Genomic DNA, 21,037 nt, shown 5'->3' on the forward strand with positions numbered 1-21,037 from the left:
GCTGGCGGGATCTTTGCCGTCACTGCCATCGTGCTGTACGGCATAGACCTGAGAGACGCCTCTCTCCTCTGGATTTGTGACCGCAGTGGGGTCGATGCTGCTCAAAACAATGACAACTGCAGAAATGTGGCACTTTTTGCTCAGGTTGGCCCCCCCAAAATACACATTTACACAGCATGACTGCAGCACGCATGGCATAGAAGCTTCTCTGCTCAGTGTATTACTGCAATACAATATAAGTGTGTTTGTGCTCCCTTCTCCATCCATCAGAGGCTGCTGAAGTCCCTGGATGTCACACTGATCGCCCTGGCTCTTCTTCAGCTGGCCGTCAATATTTGTTTTGCTGTTTGGGGCATCAGAGCTCTGTGCCAGCAGGGCGACAGAGATCCTGAGGAGCAGCTGCCAAAAGTCATGGACGAGGTCATCCTGATCAATCCTAGTGCAAAAACTGACATATGAATGCTACAGGTCACTGTAGCCCTCCAACAAACCTCCCCAGTCTCTCTGTGTCCTCGTCTGCTTCGAAGTGATGAATAAAAATGCTAATGTTTGTTTTAAATTTCCTCACATTTTCTTCCTGCAGTATCTTTAAGAAGTGTCTAAAATATGTCTTTATGCTAATTCTCTGATGTAATTATGTAAACAAACCTGAACACTCTTCTGTACTACACACACATGCAGGAGATAATAAGAATACACCTCTGCAGAGATGAAACTGAGACAGTAGGAGTTTAAGTTTTTCATTTGAACATTGAAGGTTAAACATGACCATAACCTCACATATTATTAGGGTGCACTTTTAAGGAAATCTTTACTGGTTTGTGGTGTCACTTAAAATGCTTTTATTTTGAAAAAACTTGTGACAGGAAGAGTCACTTTTATCTTTCTCTCACTTAAACTCCTCACTGGGAAACAGACAGTGACGAAAGGTGAGAACGCTGCACCGAAAACTAATTATACTTAATTATAATCGGAAATATGTTAAATAGTTTCCTCACAATTACACGTCGTCTTAAACAATTGTTCAGGTATTAATGTTCTGAGCTGTGTGAGTGTGTGTGTGCATGTGTGCATGTGTGTGTGTGTGTGTGTGTGTGTGTGCGTGTGTGTGTGTGTGTGTGTGTGTGTGTGTGTGTATGTGTGTCACATTTTACGACCCCTGAATTGTTATTTTTGTAGAAATCTTTAGATTCGCATCACTTTCTGTGTAAACTGTAACTAAAAGAAGGAAGTGCGGCACTTTCTGGGAACTCCTCGAACTTCCTGCCTCCATGTGGAAAAACATGTTTGTGAACTTCCAGCCTGCACTGGTCACATTTTCAGCATAACTTGTTTATTTAGTCTGTAGTGTCTGATCGATCTGTGTGAAATTGTGTGTTAAACTGCATCTATGTATAGGTTTTCTTCTTTAGGATTAAGGCCTTGAGTCAGGGCTGCTTTGATCAGTGAATGGTATGAGAGAGTGTAATCTCTTGTTGCTCTCTCTAAAAAAGGAATGACCTCACATACATGCAGGAAACAAGCTATACCTGGTTATTTTTTTTTATTTTTTTTTATTCAATTTATTTCGAACAATCAAAATAAAATAAAAAACAACAACGAAAAATAAATAAACGTGTAGGAAAATAAAACATACATATAACCATATATGCATATATACACATATTCACCATTATAACAAATGCAAATCAAACATCAATAAATAAATAAATAAAATGACCAGCAATGTATTTTATAACAATCTCAAGGTGTTCGAAAAGGGAGCAGGAAGAAGCAATAGCTTATCTAGTCCTGTCCCCATTGCCTTTTACAAGTTCATAATTAAACTGAATTATAATATTAACCAAACATTTTAACCAAACATGCATACTCTAACACCAGCATGCATGGCTACACACACCTACCCATGCCAAAGTGCCCTGTGATACAATCTACCCAATCTTCTATAGATCATTTTAATGTACATGAAGCTACAATCCAACAATAACAAAAATAACAAAACATCTCATTCGTATTTATACACATTATTTATATGCTCCTTATATTTTTTCTTGAATTGTGCAATAGTTGTACTTAACTTAATTTCATCATCTAGACCATTCCACAAACGCACTCCACAAACTGATACACACATACTTTTAAGATTGGAGCGAACACATGGTTGAACAAAGTTACATTTCCCTCTTAGATCAAACCTTCCTTCTCTATTTTTAAAGAAATTTAGAATATTCTTTGGAAGCATACTGTTTTTTGCTTTAAACATCATCTGAGCAGTTTTAAATTTTACTAAATCCATAAATTTCATAAGTTTTGATTTAAAGAATAGTGGATTTGTGTGTTCCCTATACCCAACATTATATATCATTCTCAGTGCTCTTTTTTGCATAATACATATTTTTTGTAGAGAACTCTTATATGTGTTACCCCAAACTTCAACACAATACTCCAAATAAGGTAGTAACATTGTACAGTATAATGTGTGCAAAGTTTTAATATTCAAGATATGCCTATTTTTCCCTAATATCCCTATAATTTTTGCCATCCTATTACACACATGTTTGATATGGGGTTTCCAACATAACTTGTGGTCCAATATTACTCCTAGAAACTTATGTTGAAAAACTTGCTCAATCCTTACATTATTAATTTCTAACTTTACCATAGTATTAATTTCTTTATTTCCAAACAACATAAATTTTGTCTTAGTTAAATTTAAAGATAATTTATTTCTGTCAAACCAATATTTAAGTTTATCAATTTCTTTACCAACATCATCCAAAACCTGTTTTAGATCATCCCCAGTATAAAAAATAGTTGTATCATCAGCAAATATAACAAAATTCAAAACATTAGTCACTCTACATATATCATTAATATACATAATAAACAATTTGGGACCCAATACTGAGCCTTGTGGAACCCCACATGTAATATTCAAACATAAAGATTTGGACTGACCAATTTGTACATATTGCTGTCTGTTGTCAAGATAACTTTTCAGCCAGTTATTTGCTACCCCTCTCACTCCATATCTTTCCATTTTATATATTAATATTTTATGATCAATAGTATCAAAGGCCTTTTTTAAGTCAATAAATATCCCCACTGCATATTTTCTGTTTTGTATATATTCCGTTATATGTTCCACTAACTCTATCATTGCCAATGTTGTTGACCTGGCTGCCCTAAAACCATACTGACTTTCCATTAATACATTGCATTTTTCATTAAAATTGTCAAGCCTTGCCACAAACAATTTCTCCATTATCTTAGAGAACTGTGAAAGTAAAGAGACTGGCCTATAGTTAGTAAAGTCATGAACATCACCGGCTTTATGTAAAGGAATAACTTTAGCAATTTTCATTCTCTCAGGGAATGTACCTGTTCTGAATGATAAATTACACAGATATGTTAAAGGGGACACAATTCCATCAATTACCTTTTTTACTACCATCATATCAATATCATCACAGTCTGTGGAAAGTTTATTTTTACATTTATTTACCATTTCAGTAATCTCTCTTTCTTCTACCGGTTTCAAAAATAATGAATTTGAATTATTAAGTCCACAAAACTCACTTACACTTTTCTGCTCTGATGGTATATTTTGTATTTCCTTGGCCAGTCTTGGACCCACCTTAACAAAAAAATCATTAAATCTATTAACCACCACATTCCTATTTGTAATTGTCATATTATTTTCTATAAAATAATCAGGATAATTATTTTTGCTTGATTTATTTCGAATAATATTTAATATATTCCATGTTTCTTTAATATTGTCCTTACTATCATTAAATATCTTATTATAATACTCAATTTTGGATTTCCTAATGATACTGATTAACCTACAATACAGACACTACATAAAGTATTATTCAGAAAATACTTTATGTAGTGTCTGTATTGTTCTGTTAAACTTTCTATGTGTATGCATATATGGTCTCTCTCCTTAAAGCCTGTATTGTTTGTGCAGAAGGGTAACCTGAGCTTTAAGGTCTGGCCTCAAGCCAGAAGGAATGCACAAAGAGGCCCCCTCTTCTACCTCTCTGGCATGCCATATAAGGAATGACCATATGTTTAGCTGTAGGTTAGGAGGCTGAAGTTTGTTTTTATAACCATATATGGAAGTTAGGATGTGGGGGTTGCTAACACTATATAATGTCTGTCTCCCCTTTTGTTCACTGGAGTTAGGGCGATTGGAATTCCCTGTCCCCAGATGTCTATGAGAAGCATCTGTTTTGACCAGTGACGTGCAGTCAGGGGAGGCAGGTGAGGCACGGCCTCACCTGTCATCGTGGAAATATAAAATTAAAAAATAAATTAAATGGTTATATTCATTCAGTGATTTGTATTTTAAAGTTCTTTTCCATTTAACTACACCATTTTTAGATTAGTTTTTTCAAAATCGCTGAATTTTCGCATTTGCCGGTCAAATACTAAGAGACGAACGGTGAGGCACCAGCCCGGCGAGCCGCACCACGGATTGCGCAATCCGTGGTGCGGCTCAGTATAGTCATTGCCAATGACTACTAACTGTGCTGGCATGCTATGCAGTGAGACCGGATTACTTTCCCTTTGCATGTGGCTATTAAAATGTTCTAACACTTTTACTATATGAACTAAATTTCTATATTTTAGCTGGTGTATATAATGCACAGTTTTTTTTTTGTTTTTTTTCATTAACAACTGTATGTGTGTGTAATGCATTCTTGTGTTGAGCGATCATGAAACTGCTGCGAAGAGACACTAGGTGAGGCACGCAGTTCTCGTGCCTCATGGTAGGGGGCGCTGGTGATCCCAGGGACTCTACGACTCCTCGGCGGCAAGCTACCATAAACAGTTAGCAAGGCCAGTTAGTTTTTCCTGTTGCTTGGCCTTATGTTCAACATGGAAGATTACATAACTCAACTGAAAGAATTTTCTAAACTGGACTTTCAATCGAAGCAGAAGATAATAATTAAAGGAAGACCAACACCGGAGCTAAAAGGTTTGCTTCAGACTATGTTAATGTTAAACAAAACAACTGTTGCCAATCAAATGGTGAATAAGCTATATGTTTGTAAATCTGATGTGATGACGTCAGTGCCTCACCAGTCACGACCCTCACCGCACGTCACTGGTTTTGACATTGTCTTTTTTGTAAATAAACTCTATGTTATACATTAAGACTGTCGGCGAAGGATTTCTTCAACCACACAATGAAGCTACAATTTTGACACCATAAACTACAAGTCATTTAGTAACAACTGTTGTTGTTCTGCAACAACAACAGTGAGACAGTCAGCGCTGTCTGCAGGATTGTGATTATTGATGATCCGCTGATTTTTCTGAACACCTGTTCTGCTCCAGAGATGAACAGCGGTGTCTTCATGTGTTGGATTTGGTCCAAACATCAACACGTTATAGAGTTCTGGGGCATTTTGCTCCAAAAGCTCTGATGTTTTTTCTCTTTGTGCTCATTTTGAATCTGTTTCAACTTAAATAATCTGCTTTGCATTTATATATGTTACACCTCTGCAGTATACAGAATATTATTAAGCATTATCACTGTCCTGTGTATATTTACTTTAGAGTTATAGTTATGTCAGTCACAGCCTGTAACATGGCTTTTTTCTTTTGTTTTCCCAACCCTGACAGGTATCCATCCATCCTAAAATCTCCATTCCACGTCGCAGGTGTGACAGATTTCCATCACTGCTAAAGTGAAGGGAGTGAACGTGATCAAGAGCATGTTTGAAACCAGGATGTGCATGTACTGGAACGCTGTTCCCGTTCTCGGGGTGAGAAGAACTGAAGCTGTTGTTGTTTGAGTGCAGCACAGTGAGATTTACCTGCTGTAAATCTTTTCCAGGTGATCCAGATCCTGGTGGGGCTGTTGAACATCGGACTCGGTCCGGGACGAACCAGCATGCATCCTGGAGATTTGGCCAACCTGGGAGCTGCTTACTGGCTTGGAGCTGTGGTAACAATCAGACTGATGCTATCAGCACCCAGACAGAAAAAAACTTTGTTTCTTTGATTTTTCTACCATATTGGAAAAATCACAGTGTGTAACAGTGTAACTTTTCTCCCTTCAGGACATCATAACTGGAATCGTCTCGATTATCGCCAACTGTTGTTACTTTGTTTTCTTGGTGAGTAAAAACTGAAGAGATCCACATCATCATGGAGCACTCTGAAAAGAATAACTAATAATTTCTCCACAGCTCATCTTTGCTGTGACTGTGAACATAATCAGCTCCATCTACGCCATCATTGGCATTGTGCTGTATGCTTTGGACCTCAGGGATGCTTCATTCATCCAGATGTGCCCCCAGAGCCAACCCAGCGATCAGTCTGACAGTGAATGCCGGTTTATGGCATACGTGGCTCAGGTGAGCATCCTGTTAAAGCAAAGCATTTCCTTTATGCTACTATTTTACTATCATATACTTTTAAGGTGTGTGTAAAGGTTAGTGTTGATACCAGCTGATTTCTTCTTGTGTAACAGAGCCTGGTGGTGGACATGGACATCACTTTGATCTTCCTGACCGTTCTCCAGCTGAGTGTCTCCATTGCTCTCACAGCGTTGGGCATCATGGCCCTGTGCGGCAGATGGAAGCGAAAAGTACGAATCCAAACAAACACACAACATCTCGGTCCAACATCAGGAGATCATCACGCATGTAACTTTATTGAAGTGGACTTTGTTGTGTGTCTGCAGGGGCTCAGGGATGCTGAGGTCCACCAGCCAATCCTGAAGGAAGTCCTGAAAACTGATTTTTGGATCCTTCAAGAAATATATGAACACAATCGAATCAAACTGCTGCACAAAGATGTCACCGCTTCAGTCCACTCTGATCTGACAGGAAATATATGTACTTATTTGTTCGGTAATGGCTGTAATTATAAATGTTTCTTCAGCTTTTTCCTGATTAAATATCCAAAGTGCAGATCTTCTCTGTGTATGTGAACACTGATGTCACAATAATGCTGTTTTTTAATTTATTTGTCTTTTATTTTTAGCTGAAAATAGACCGTAGGAGCAAAAATGACTTTCATATTAAAGAAAAACATCATTTTTGCCTCTGATGCTGCACAAACCTGTGGGGTTATGTGGCAGTTTATGCCCCTTTCACTCTCTTTGAAGAGTCCAGTGCTCCTGAACCTGAAGGAAGTGACGTACCCGAGCCCCCCCGAGCCCCCCGAGCCTCAGAGAGTAAACAGAGACTCTCTTCACTTCTTATTCAGTGAATGCAAATTATAATTAATTATAATTATTAATAATTATTTGTACTGTTTGTAAACTGCTTTAGGGAAAAGGGCCCAAACGTTATGTTATTTTAGTTTTTGAAAATATGGCATCAGTTAGGTTCCACATCACAGCCGAAAAATACCCAGAATGGCAAAAATGATATCCCTGATATCTGGAACATTTTACCACGAGCAAAAAATGATGATGATGAGATGATGAATACTCCATAACTGTGAAATTCTTCTGTTACAGCAGCTGAAATAATAATAATAATACATATAAATTGCTGTATGTGTAGATTTTACAGTCAATAAAAACATGACAGTAAACGAGGACTTGTCAGGAAAATAAAACAGAACTTTTTGAGGAAAACCTCCAACAGAGACGTTTTTATAGCATCCAGATGTGTTTTTGCTTATTTAAGATAATATTAAGATAATGTTGTGAGATGGGCTTGCTCATTCAGATATACTGGAAAGTGTCGAAAACTTTGAATGTGAGCTATGAACTGCCAGGAGGCTATAAATTAATTCATAACTTCAGAAGATATATATATATATTTCAGAAGGCAACTTTATCTGTGTGTGTGGAACCAGAATGAAGAGAAAAAGCTGAGACCATGACAGAAGCGATGAAGAGTGACAGGCTGACTCCAGAATATGTTGAACCTGTGATTAACGTTTGTGTGTTCAGAGATTTCAGTGTAGAAACGGAAATTTTATCTGTACTCATTCTGGACCCTCACTGTCGCCCCACGGAACCGGAAGTGAGTTTCCTCCTGTTTAGAAGATGTCTGACTGCTCTTTGTGATGATTTTGGTACAGAGGGTTGCAGGTTCTTATGCACAAGTATGTATAATTATTTGTTGCTTTCACTCAGTTAAAGGGTCTAACTGTCTCTACAGCTGAGATTGTATTTGCGTTTGCAAATTCAGTGTTGAAAGACTTTTATTTTGAAGAATAGAGACAGGAAGTGGGACTTTTATTGTTACCTGAACTTGTCGTCAGCGCGCGAGAGTGTCGGAGGTGCAGAGCTGGAGGCAGGTGAGCAGGTAGGTCCTCTGAACTGAACTCACACCTGCTTTCATTTATGATATTTATGCGGTTTGAGCCCCAAATGATTAATATGCAGATTATTTTTCATCGTTTTCACCTCTTATAAAAGAAAGGAGTGCGGACACGGTCCTTTAAACTTGTATACATCTAAAATAAATGTATGTGTAGCCTCTGTTTAATTTTTATTTTGAGCTGCTTGTGTGTTTGTGTTGGTTGTTGACCTTTAAGGTCACACTACCCTGATTCCTCATTTGAGCGGATATCTTAACGTCGTTTTTCGTGGGTGCTCTAAACTTTGTGGGAACTTCCTCCACTGAAACCTGAATTACTCTTTAACATACCAGCGCAGTTCTTCTGAAATAACTCGTCACGTATGTCACATACCCGCGTGTGCAGCAGTGTGCGGGAATGAGACCGTGAACATTCCCAGAGCGCAAACAGCTTCACGCGTGTTTTTTTTTTCTTCTTCTTCCTCCAACCAGCAATCCAAACGTTAAAACACCCCGACATAAACGAAGGGGTCGTGTGGGGACATCCGGGTGATGATGGTTGAAATCCCGAACCCCACAATGAGGCGATCCAGCGCTGCTGTTATTTCCCTGGAATTTCGGCCCCTTTAAAGGGAAGCGTTACTGATCCATGCAGGTTTTTCCAGCCCGACTTTTTATCCCCTGATGAACCATTTTAAGACGTTGATACTGCTGAGCCAGGCTCGCATTACACGCAGTTTCTATAATAATTACTTGATTACTGCCAACGGTGTTACCTGGATGGCAGCACGTGTTTGTGGTGCTTTCAGGGATTTGCTGATGTCCTGTTCCAGTCTCTTCAGTTCAGGAGCAGAGGACACTTCCATGATTCCAACATTGTGACCGCAGTTTTGTTCTTGGGATCAATCCATCGTACCTGAGCTCAGGCCAGGAGAAGGCTGCAGGAGATATACGATTTTTAAGACCCATACGGTGATTTCTAAAATATATGTTCCAATGCATGAACTGATTTAATTTTTCTTTCAGAAACATGAACATTTGTTGTGTGTTCTTGAACAGCTGGTTGGTGCGTTTGTGTTTCAAAGACTGGTTGCAAACAGGGAAGTTGGAGACTGTCCTCATAATCTATGCTGTTTTTTAGAAAACCAAAAAATTGATGATGGCATCGACATTTTTTTAAGTTGAAAAAAAGTTAAACTGGCACCGTTGGTGACACACAGATATTACACATGTTCCTTTATACTTCACATGTGCATATGCTTGGGTGTATAAATGCATGGATCAATAATCCAGGTAAGAAGATCCCAGAAAGCTAAGAGGGAGCTGGGAATGGCTGCAATCACAGCACTGTGAGATGGTGAAGGATGCTCTCCTCGGTCCACAGACTCTCAGATATACACAATGGAATATCATTACATGACACAATAAGAACATGCAGAATATTAATATACACTATCATTGCACATATTCCAGTGATCACAGTGTTTCAGTCTTACATTGTTTGAGGTGTGATTTACCTTTTTTGGCTTTAAAACTGAAACTTCCTCATGGGACTTAAGGACAGTCTTCCTCAAACCTCCTTTCCACTTTGCAGATGTGAAGCATGTCCATGGATAGGGGCAGAGTTCCAGCCCTGTATCAAAACCTCAAGACTCTCTCCAGCTGTCCAGGGTTCGGGGGGCTGATGCGTAACAGCACATTTGGAGTTCTCGGGGTGAGAGGAAGTCAAACTCATTAAAACGTTTCGTTGTTTCAGGTGTAACACTGTATCTTTTAACCTTTACAGACGATACAGATCATGGTGGGGCTGTTCAACATCGGGCTCGGGCCCGGACGAACGAGCACGCGTCCTGGAGATCTGACCAGTTTGGGAGCTCCTTACTGGCTGGGCGCAGTGGTAAAAATAAAACTGTTTATTTAATCATTAAAAGAAATAAAATACAGAATTTGATATTGAAATTTTAATGAGCTGTTTATTGATCTCTGCTCAGTGCATCGCAGCTGGAATCCTGTCGGTTATCATCGGCCAGTGCCCCTGTGTCTGCTTTGTAAGTAAAGCCTGAGATTGAACCTGTTATGCAGCTCAGTGAGAAGAATGACCTCATCTCTCCTCTCAGACGTGGTATGCTGTGTTTATGAACATTGCTGGCTGCATCTTTGCCATCATTGGCATTGTGCTGTATGCCATAGACGTGGCTGAAGCTTCTGTGGTCTGGATGTGTGACTCGAACTGGTCCACGGCTCAGTATGATGATAACTGCAGATATGTGGCGTTCTTTGCTCAGGTAAATATGCTTTTCAAACGTGTATGAATATCATGTTTTTGTCACTGATTGTGCACGTTGACTGTATTTAGTTCATTTTCTGTTTTTTGTGTGTCTGTCAGAGTTTGCTGACAGCCATGGACGTTACTCTGATCGTGCTGACTGTGCTCCAGCTGTGCGTCTGCATTAGCGCTGCAGTTCTGGGCATCAGGGCGCTGTGCAACAGGATGAAGGGAGAAGTATGAACAAGACAAACGCACAAAAATCACAAACAAAATCAACACTGCTGTAGACAAAAAAAGTCTAGTCTGAAAATAAGCCAATATGGCCAGCAGGGGGCAGTCCTCTGGTTTCTAAAAGAAGTCTTATTCTATAGAACTCTATGGGAACACTGACCTGATGTGTTTATGGTCTCATTCAGTCCTTAATGACTTCACCTAAGTGGTTATTTTTGTAAATTATGCTAAAAAGATGATAAAGCAGTTTATGCTGCAGTATGAACCCAGCATGAGCTCAGTCTGATCTTCCCTGTTTCAGAACACCAAGATGGCCAAAACTCTCAGCTCGGGGGTTTGTTTTCTTCAAATTACATTTTCTATACACCAGCTATGCTGGGTAGAAGCTCTCAGTTTAACTCATTGCACCACCAAGTTTAATGTGCTTTATGCATATTGCACCGACTTTGCTTCTGTTGATGGTGCATTATATGACTCAGCTGATCAGGTCTGAAAATAACTGTGGCAGCTTAAAGTAGCTCATTGCCAGCAGGATCGTCAGCAGAGCCGAGTGGAGTTCCAGGAGTCGAGTTTCTGCTCAGACCACAAAAACGAGTCACACCTGTATTTAAAATGAAACCACATAAATACTTGCTGGTATTATTCTTTGCAGCTAATAGATTAGCAACATCAGTTAGCCGTGGATTGCTGTTTGTGCTGATCAAAAAGTCTGCAGGGTAAAAACAGATTTATTAAAGTTCACTCTGCACATTTTTACACTGACCCCCCCCCCCCCCACACACACACACACAGGAACGATGAAGAGAAACATGGGAGCTTTACTCATATTTTTACTTCGAGTCAGAGAATTTCATGTCACGTGACGCAGCACCCGACTGTTCGACCTTTTTCACAAAAACTGGAAATACGTTTTCCAGTCCGTTTGATGGAAAAATGGATACATGAAATGTAAATGTTTCCACTCGTTTGATTGTCCTTCCGAAGTTTGCCGTCGCCCATGCGGTGAAGATCGTAGAATCAGATTCTTCCACGAAGAGTTCGTCCACAGTCACCGAGGTAAATAAAGTCCACAGCTGTTGCTTTACTTTAGCTGCTGTTGTTCTGGGGAAATTATTAGTGTTTAATATCCAATATAACATAATGAAACTGTAGTGTATATGTTCGAATGAGATGATGTGAGAAGCCCATTTCTTAGCGAGCAGTAACTTACTGACCTTTGTGTAGTAATGCTTCCCTCGCTGCGTGCGGTGAAAGTTTGGACAGAGAGGCAGACGCCTCGGCTCAGTGAGGACGAGCGAGGAGCCTCAGACTCGAGGTCTGACTGCACAGTTTAGCCTTCACTGCGGCCGTTTGCTCGCTCTCTTCACTTTTCTTCAGTCTGCAGTGAACGTCACGTGTCGGGTTATTTAGACTGGAGTGTAACCTGTTCCATTTGTTACTGTGCGCAGACGTCGCAGGAAGTGGAAACTCGACAGCTTTTTCATGCAGCCGTGTTGTTGCTGCACCGCAGGTGGGTTCAGGTTAAATCATATTAATATTCTAACAGTCATAGTTACAATGTATAATAATCATGTCAGCGTGACTGCAGAACAGATGCATACCTGCAATAACTATAAATCAGAATAGAACCACCTCCAGCAGTGACTAAAGACTAACTGCTTTTTTAAGCGACTCCATCCTGAAGCTGTCGGGGAGCAAAAACCAGGAGCAGGAGGTCTGAATGAGAAGAATGCAGGTGACAAATATCTGGCTTTGCTTTTTCAATCTTACTTTTAATCTTACTTACTTTGACTTTTACTGCCTGAAGAGGTTTCCATGGTTGTGACTAACAATTTTATCAGTGTCAATATTTCAATCCGCAAGATTTAAATGCTCATGAATATCCGCCCAGCACAGTTTATCACTCTGAGAATGAATATTATCAGTTACAGGATTTGCTGGAACAGAGCAGGGCGTGTGTTTATGGAGCTTTCCCGTTATGTGTTCAGTAACTGAGTTATCAATTATGATTTTCTCGTATATTTCAAGAAGCAAGAAACCTTTTACCATCAGCAGCTTTGGACTGTGGGCTGTAGAGCACAGCGTGGGATCCTGTGACAGACCTGTTGGGACATTTACAAAAACTGAGTCAGAATATATTTTTCTATCAGTAGCTGCTTTTTGTTTTTGTCATAATGGTAAACACGGTCCTATTTACATACTGCAGCAGGAAGTACAGACACTGAAGACTCTCAGTACTTCAGTGTCTGTATGTGGATACTTTTAGTCACAACAATGAAAACTTTACAGAACTGTAGTTCAGCTCAAGGCTGATGTGAAGAGAAATTAGACACATTAATACAGTATTTTAGGCAGAGTGCCCTCGTAATAATACAGAAATGCTACTCATGGGTCATACGGTCAAGATTATCTCTACTTTAGTGCTTGATATAGGAAAATAATATCTTATTCAAGAAGACTTTACTGTCATTATATGTAAACATATTACGAAATTTGCATTCCAGAACACCCATCCAAGGGGGACAGGTGTCTGAGGTGGTGCAGCCGGCACTACCTTTAATGTATTAATAATGAATTAATTAATGAATTATTAAATATAACTAAATGAAATTATCTATAATTTACGTCCTCGCTGAAGATGATGGAATTCCCACAAACCCTAACAAAACATATGTTTAGGTTCTGTCATCCATCAGCCCCACATCTGGGACTGCAGCTGTTCTGCTGTGCAGCATCACTGAGCTCAGTGTAGAGGTTCTCCAGCTGCTGCGGGTTCTGGTTAGAGCTGTTCTCCAGCTCCAAAGCAGACACAGACCTCTGTAGTCAGCTGCGGTCCAAAGTGTGGAGCTGGGATTAACTGGATGCTAAACCCTGAAAGAGAATGGCTGAGGCTACAGGCTGGGTCCACATGGAAATGGAAGGAGGACATCGTTCTCTTGGACTGATTAAAATAGACTACACAGGACGTTTTTGGAAGATGGCCATTATTAATTCCTGCAGCACCGGTTTATGAAGTGGTCTGAGTTTGTACATTTCACATCATTTATGTTATTTTCTCAGGTTGTCCAGAAGGAGGAAGCTGAAACTGAGCTGGAGTTTACAGCATGTTGATCATCAGGGAGGAGCCAGCGCACGGCCCTGGGATCATTACTGAAATCGCTGAAGTCATTATCGATTTTCCATCAGTCACACGTGCACGTGCCATCTTATTTGGCCTCTGTGGTCTGAACTGGAGTGATCACATTCATGGAAATATGGAGATAGAACCAAAGAAAATAACACCTGTGAAGTCTGCGTGTTACACTGTAAATATCTGATTAATCAAGTTCTGTATTCAGTCTGTTTTTGTGAGCTTTGAGGAGGAGGCCACAAACCTTCTTTACAGGTTACAGTTAAAGTTACAGAAATGTTGCTGAATGTGTCATATTTCACTGACACTGATGGACAAGGTCTCCCATCCCATGCATGAAACTGTTGCTGAGCTGGAGAGCTCCTTCAGTGACAGACTGCTGCATCCTAAATGCACAAAGGAGCGTTACCGTAGATCCTTCCTCCCAGCAGCTGTAAGACTTTATAACCATCACTGCTCCCAACAAAAACCACAATAACCTACACAATGTAGGATAATATATAATATACTGTAAATAGTCCGGCCTGTTAAGGTTCAACACACAGGCACATCATGTACATTGTATATAGTGTTATTATTAGTAGTATTAAGGTTAATATTGTTTGTTGATTTTATATATATTTATATTCTTTTCTTAGTGTGAATTATTATATTTTTACTTATATTTATAATAACTGCGGCTGCTGTTACACCCAAATTTCCCCTCTGTGGGACAATAAAGGCTGTTTCTTCTTCTTCTTCTTCTTCTTTCTCATGCCTGGCATGTTTCCTGAACAATGTTTTTTCCTGCTGCGAGAAAGTTTTTTTTTTTTAGTGCATTTTCAAAAGTGATGCAGCCTTTAAAGGACATCACAATAAAAAGGTCCCGTCTTCATTAATTATCTTTATTAATAGCATGTAAACTTAAACTAAATGTTTGTTTTTGTGAAGTGAAAATGCAACTTTTTTAATGTAATTTAGCTTCTTTTTATGGAAACATTTAGTTTAAGTAGAAACACATTATTATTATTATTACTATTATTAATATTATTATTATTATTAAGGTCTCAATTCAAATTATGTTTTGTTTTGAATCAAAAATGTAAGAAAATGTGATAAAATTACTTGAAAAAATGTGAAAAAATGCTTGGATTTAACTGTAATTGGTTTTTAATAAAATAGTTGTAACCAAGAAAAAACTGTGTGTGTGTGTGTGTGTGTGTGTGGGGGGAGGGGGGTGGTCTTTAGTATAAATAAATTTTGTATTTGTGTTAAAGTAGAATTTTGAATTGAGGAAAATACATAAAATCAAAATGATAGAGTTTCAAGCATCAGTAACATAATTTCAGACAAACTAATAAAATGAGGTTCCATGAATGTTGCTCCAAACTTTAACTGCAGTTTGTCTCTGCAGGCTCTCAGAGATGCTGAGATTTCCCAGCCTGTGTGGAAGGAAGTCCTGATCAGCTGAAGCCAGCGGCCCCAAACATGGAGACATCGTCTTTATGATCTTTGTTAGTGAAACGTAATCAGAAGTTGAACCCTGATTCTGAAAACATGTAAAAAGAATACAAAAATTTGATAATCTAATTAATATTATATTCACAGTGGAACAGAAAACATTTCACATGTTTAAAGTTTCCTGTTTTAGGAAACAAATGAGTTCATTTTGAATTTGAAGGCAGCGACACGTCTCCAGAAAGTCGGGACAGGTCCCTGTTTCCAGCTGTGCAGCATCTCCTCTGCTTCAACATCAGTCCGTAAACATCTGGAACTGAGGACAGCAGCTGCTGGACTTTGGGAATGTTTCCTGTTCTGATAGAGGATTCCAGCTGCAGTCCTGGAGCTGCTTTATGGTATTTATGGTTTCCTGATGCTCCAGATGTTCTGAGCCGGTCAGAGGTCTGGACTGCAGGCGGTTCGGCTCTCGGACTCTTCTGATTTGAAGCCGTGCTGCTGGAATAGCTGCAGAATGCTGATTAGCATCGTTCTTCCCTGAAAATGACATCTGGATGGGAGCACCTGTATATACCTTTCAGATGATGGAGCCTTTCCAGATGTGCCAGCTGCCAGTTCCAAAGGCACTGGTCACCCCCATACCATCAGAGATGAAGGCTTTTAAACTGCGTGCTGATACCAAGCTGGTTGCTTCAGGTTGTTCAGCACCTCTTCAGTCCGGGGGATGCAGCGTCCATGTTTTCCAACAGATTTCCTGTTTTTAATGCTGTGCTGCCTGAGCCCACGAGCATCCAAGAGTCATTTTTTTGCCTTTTTTTCTCCAGTCTCTGAATCTTTTAATGATACTCAGAGTCTTCACAATTTTACACTGAGGAACATTTTTCTGAAATTGTTTGTAGTCACAGTTTTTTGCAGATTGGTGAAGCTCTGCCCATCTTTTAGAGAAATGCTCTTTGTATACGCAGTCATGTTACTGACCTGTTGCAGCTAACCTCATTATGTGGAGTTCCTCCAGCTCCTTCTTTAAGACCCACTTCCTTTTCCAGCATTTTGTTGCTCCCGTCCCATCTTCTCGGAGACGTGCTGCTGCCATCAGATTCCAAATGAGCTCATAATTCTTGTGAAACAATAACATGTGAGTTTCAACATTTGATGTGTTTTCTGTGCTCTACTGTGAATAAAACATGATTTTATGAATGGAAATCACTGCACTGAGTTTTTATTTACATTTTGCAATCATGATTCTGACACAGTAACAGTGTAACAGTGTTTGAAAATGTTTCTCTGCCTGAGAATTTTTTACATTTATTAAATATATGGCTGCACTGACTCTCTGTCCTTGTTTGAATAATAAAATTCCTTTGCAGGTGTGAAACTTTGATAAATGTCAGGAATGTTTGAATAAGGTTTGTGGAAAGCCGGACTGTGAAATGACTCTAAGAGAGGAAGAGCGAGCAGCTGCTTGTTGTTTCAGTGTTTTTCCTTTTAGAGAAATATTCCTCTCACTCTCCAGAATCCAACTCATTCACCTTCATGCCAAGAAGTAAATGCAAAGTTTGATAACCAACATGTAGCTGCAACCACACAAAACACAAGTCATGAGAAGAATTCAATAACAAGTGAAGCATTTACACATAACCAAATATTGAAAAAAGATTACATTTGCACAATTTCTTCTAGATTTTAAGCCTGCAGAATGAGAAGACGGTTGGTGTTCAGCCAAATAAAATAAAAAACTAACTGATATTTATGTATTTATACAGGCACAAACTGACTTGTATCTCACAGCACAAAGTTTGTATGTTCAGCCATTGTGGGGCCTTTGTTGTTCAGTGTGGATTTCTACATGTAGGGAAGCTCAAACTTTGGTCAGTAAAGGTGGAACAAAATTTGTCACCAGAGACCAAGAAGAGGCTCTGTGAGATAGCAGAGACATGCAGACGCTGTCAGGGGCACAATGATGCAGTCTCAGGCCTCTAAGGTGAGATAGATAGATAGATAGATAGATAGATAGATAGATAGATAGATAGATAGATAGATAGATAGATAGATAGATAGGGGAAATTATTGTGTTACAGCAGCAAGAAAATAATACAATCTACAGCAGGCGTGTACTTTGATATGGGTAGGTATGTGTAGCCATACATGCATGTGTCTGTGTATACATATACATAGACATGTTTTGGTAATAATATAACTAGTTTAATTATGAACTTGCAAAATGACATGGGGACAGGACTAGATAAGCTATTGCTTCTTCCTGCTCTCTTTTCGAACACCTTGAGGTTTGTTTACAAAATACATTGCTGGACATTTTATGTTATTAATGTTTGCTTTGTATCTGTTGTATATGTGTTCATATGCATATATACATATATGGATGTTTTATTTTCCTAAACTGTTTCTTTTTTCTTTTTAATTTTGATTGTTCAAAATAAATTCTTAAAAAAAAACAGAGCTCAAGAACAGGATGGGCCAAAATTGAAAAAAAAAAAAGTCTAATTTGTGAGCCAAACAGGATTAACCTTTACGAACATCTAAAACTGAAAATATTTTAATCAGCAATATGAATCTGAATGGCCAGAAAACAGCAACGTTTTCCTCAACATATTAAATAAAATATAAAATTATATTTTTCTTCAAAAATTACATCAGGGAAAATGAGAAGATTTCAAGCTGACGAAAATTTACTGTTTTTTTTTAGGTAAAAACTGATGTGAATTTCTGCACCTCAAAGTAAAACAAACAACAACAAAAAACACACACTGCATAGACTGCAGTGTGTTCAGTTTCTCAGCTGCAAACACAGCGGGGGAGACCTGCTCTGAGTTTTTGGAAACATGGAAATAAATGGCATAAATTCCCTTTTTGCATCCGCGCCTCTCGCAGGTGCAGCTTGACTTGAAAAGCTCTCACTGCGTCATACATGTGCGTAATCACGTGGTCCCGTCCCTGAAGCTGCAGGTTTAACGCATTAAGATTATGTCGCAGAGAAAGGCCGACTCACACAGCCACCTTTCTTCCCGGAGCCCTGCTGAGGCTTTCCTTTACTTTCTATAGATTTCCTCAGGCAGCTCATCTCACCTGTGCGATAAGGTACGTCACCAAATTCAGAAGCTGCCGGTGATTTAAACCGTTGCCTCTTATAAAGTTCACTGTCTGTGTTAACGTGCTTATGACGCGTTCCTGCTGTGTGACGCAGTGATGCACTGTCAGCTCACCTGTGCAGGTGTCCCTCTGCATCTTCTCCAGCATCCGTCCCACCAATTCACTCTTTTCCCCGAACATCGCAGGTGAGGAAAAGAGACACATGGGTTTACCTCCGAGGTCAGCGGTCAGGTCCTCTGCCTCCCACCTGAAAATCCCCGTTTTCCACTTCGTTTGGTCATTTTTGGGGCTCAGGCAGCTTAAATGTGAGTGTAAAAAGTGCTGACCGCTGTTTTTATCCGCTGATCACTGATCAGTGTGTCATTGGCAACACCGAAAACGACACAGTGCACAGGTCTTGGCCTGCACGCATCTGTAGCAGCGCATTGTGGGATTTGTAGTATAAGTGGTGGGAGCGCTATTTACCTGTGGGCTATTAATAATAGCTATATGAAATTATCTATATAATCTCATTGTACATTCTGTATACTGTCAATAAAGGCATTCTATTCTATTCTAATTATATGGCGGGCCGGATCTGGCCCGCGGGCCTTAAGATTGACACGTGATCTACAGTAACCAAACATCAGAGTGTGCCAGCGATGATAAAGGAACATTAATTTCTCTGAGTGTAAAAGCAAAGTCTGTGTAACTTAGTGTATATGTTGCCTTCGTAAGGATGCGAGGACTCCATTTTTACGCATTTGTTTAGTGTGTAATGTCACTAAAGCCCACTAGGTGGCGTCCACTCCTAATTTCACCAACAGCTGCAGAGCTGAGAGACGCTGCGCTTCATCACTGAGATGAAAATCATGATTGAACAAACGCAGTTTCTTGGAGCTGGACATCATGTAATACGCATGTTATGGTTTTAATTTCTCGATAGTGAATATTTAATAAATGCCAGAGCTTTTACATTTTCTCATATGTTCAACGTTTAAACTAAGCTCAGGCAGAAAATGGTAAAGGAGCAGGACATATAGAAAAAGAAAGAAAAAATATTACTGAGGGTCAGTGAGTAATGCTGTCATAGTTATTAAACTAAAACTGCAGTTACTGAGTTTTATATTTGAAGCCAATTTAAAGTGATCTGCATAATTTAAACCCAACGAATCAAGAACATATTTTTAAAGTGAGACTCACAGAAAGTTTCCAAAGCTTTGCTGATCATGTGAGTCTGTGTGAAATGTCACAACTCTGAACTATGATTCAGCAAATATCATCCACAAGTTCTTTAAATGGCACAGAAATCAACCTAATATGACACAATGTGTTTGTGTCATATTAGGTTTTAAAATAGAAACACTGGCCTGAGTGCACAAACTGTGATTCTGTGGAAATAATGAAGGCATTTACAAATTACTGACAGATTCAGTTGTAATGAACTGACAGCAGGTGCCTCACAGGAACGTGTCGGGTCATGTCGACTGCTTGTTGCACAAACTGGTTACAAACAGGGAGGCTTAAAGTCGAGCCACAGCTATGTCTGTGTTTGTATGGGAGCCCAGTCCTGAATGGTGAAGCATAAGAAGTCCATGTTGGTGGTGTTTAAGGACACAAAGCAGGATTGTAGGCTGGTATCACTCACAAATACTGTACTTCAGCTTTTAAGACACCACTCAACAAAGCTGCTCATTTTAAAAAACAATTTCTTATCTGTCAAAATTAAAAACCAGCGCTCTGCGAGGGGCGCTTAAATAAAATAAAATAGCTCCTTCATATGTTTCTAATTTTACTTACACCTAATCAAAGTTATAAATACAGCAATGAATCAATGAGTCAAATGATGAGGCAACAAACTGAGGAACCAAAAACATTGCATTCATGAGAGGTGGGGGTCGTCCTGTTGGAGGCAAGCGAGTGTTTATTTTGGAAAGCTGTGGGGACATCATTTTAGTTGGTCGTGTTTATGTCTTCATTGAATTCCCTGCAGTTGGACACAGCACTTCCTTACTTTGGTATGAGTACTTTATACTGATATAATACTCAATCAGCAGCACCACGTATGCATGCTGGGTCTTGCTTAGACATTGGTATGTAAGGAGGAAGGACAAAGGATTACAGCAGGTGAAGCGGACGCAGACGTGTGAAGTCTTTGAGTAGAAGTTAAGAGATCATCACAAACTTTAATTAGAAACAAACAGGATAAAAAAAATCAGGTTTAAACCTTAATGTGTTGAGTTGTTGCCACACGAGGACAGCACGGCAAACTGAACACACCCTGCACATATTATCACCTAAAACCCCCAAACCACACTGAGATGCCCAGATGATGAAGTCATATTACACTAACTGCACGGTCTTTGTTCAAAAACAAAGAGCAGACACTGTGATTCTTGTAGTGGATCAAATGTCTGACATGTTTGCCATCAGACGGGGAAGCTGATACAGATAGACAGAGAAACAATAACTGAAACAGGGAAATAGACACATGAATAAAACAGAGGGGACAAGACACAGGAGGATGAAACAGAGGCAACAGCAATAATAAAACAAAAACCTTAGACCAAAATGACAGAAACTCCACCTGCTTTGTGACAG

General features: G+C 39.4%; 2 protein-coding genes across 5 annotated transcripts; both read left to right on the forward strand.

Moving 5' to 3' along the window:
- The first annotated feature begins 906 nt into the window (after positions 1-906).
- On the forward strand, positions 907-7,025 carry LOC115793886 (uncharacterized). Its single transcript, XM_030749052.1, has 8 exons — positions 907-929; positions 5,641-5,783; positions 5,855-5,965; positions 6,081-6,137; positions 6,210-6,377; positions 6,494-6,610; positions 6,707-6,860; positions 7,009-7,025. Exons 2-8 carry the CDS (start codon positions 5,733-5,735, stop codon positions 7,023-7,025), a joined length of 675 nt encoding a protein of 224 aa, XP_030604912.1. The 5' UTR covers positions 907-929; positions 5,641-5,732.
- Positions 7,026-8,245: 1,220 nt separating this feature from the next.
- Positions 8,246-16,581, forward strand: LOC115794870 (uncharacterized). Of its 4 annotated transcripts, none has more exons than XM_030750547.1 (9): positions 8,246-8,288; positions 9,877-9,996; positions 10,069-10,179; positions 10,274-10,330; positions 10,400-10,567; positions 10,669-10,785; positions 12,231-12,292; positions 12,451-12,517; positions 13,843-14,293. In XM_030750547.1, the coding sequence occupies exons 2-8, from the start codon at positions 9,886-9,888 to the stop codon at positions 12,500-12,502; spliced, it is 678 nt and encodes a 225-aa protein (XP_030606407.1). In that variant the 5' UTR covers positions 8,246-8,288; positions 9,877-9,885; the 3' UTR covers positions 12,503-12,517; positions 13,843-14,293. The 4 variants fall into 4 exon arrangements, with proteins under 4 accessions (XP_030606407.1, XP_030606409.1, XP_030606410.1 ...); XM_030750549.1 differs by having other exon boundaries at positions 12,467-12,517; XM_030750548.1 differs by lacking the exon at positions 8,246-8,288 and adding an exon at positions 9,188-9,254.
- Positions 16,582-21,037: the final 4,456 nt, after the last annotated feature.

This window comes from Archocentrus centrarchus, chromosome 16 (genome assembly GCF_007364275.1).
Source record: "Archocentrus centrarchus isolate MPI-CPG fArcCen1 chromosome 16, fArcCen1, whole genome shotgun sequence".
Lineage (NCBI taxonomy): Eukaryota > Metazoa > Chordata > Actinopteri > Cichliformes > Cichlidae > Archocentrus > Archocentrus centrarchus.

Excerpts from the sequence above, each read along its gene's own strand:
- LOC115793886 (XM_030749052.1), top strand. The coding sequence starts at position 5,733 with ATGTTTGAAACCAGGATGTGCATGTACTGGAACGCTGTTCCCGTTCTC. Across the intron at positions 5,784-5,854 it reads ACGCTGTTCCCGTTCTCGGG|GTGATCCAGATCCTGGTGGG; the intron begins GTGAGAAGAACT and ends AATCTTTTCCAG. Across the intron at positions 5,966-6,080 it reads CTTACTGGCTTGGAGCTGTG|GACATCATAACTGGAATCGT; the intron begins GTAACAATCAGA and ends TTCTCCCTTCAG.
- LOC115794870 (XM_030750547.1), top strand. The coding sequence starts at position 9,886 with ATGTCCATGGATAGGGGCAGAGTTCCAGCCCTGTATCAAAACCTCAAG. Across the intron at positions 10,331-10,399 it reads AGTGCCCCTGTGTCTGCTTT|ACGTGGTATGCTGTGTTTAT; the intron begins GTAAGTAAAGCC and ends CTCTCCTCTCAG. Across the intron at positions 12,293-12,450 it reads GTGTTGTTGCTGCACCGCAG|CGACTCCATCCTGAAGCTGT; the intron begins GTGGGTTCAGGT and ends TGCTTTTTTAAG.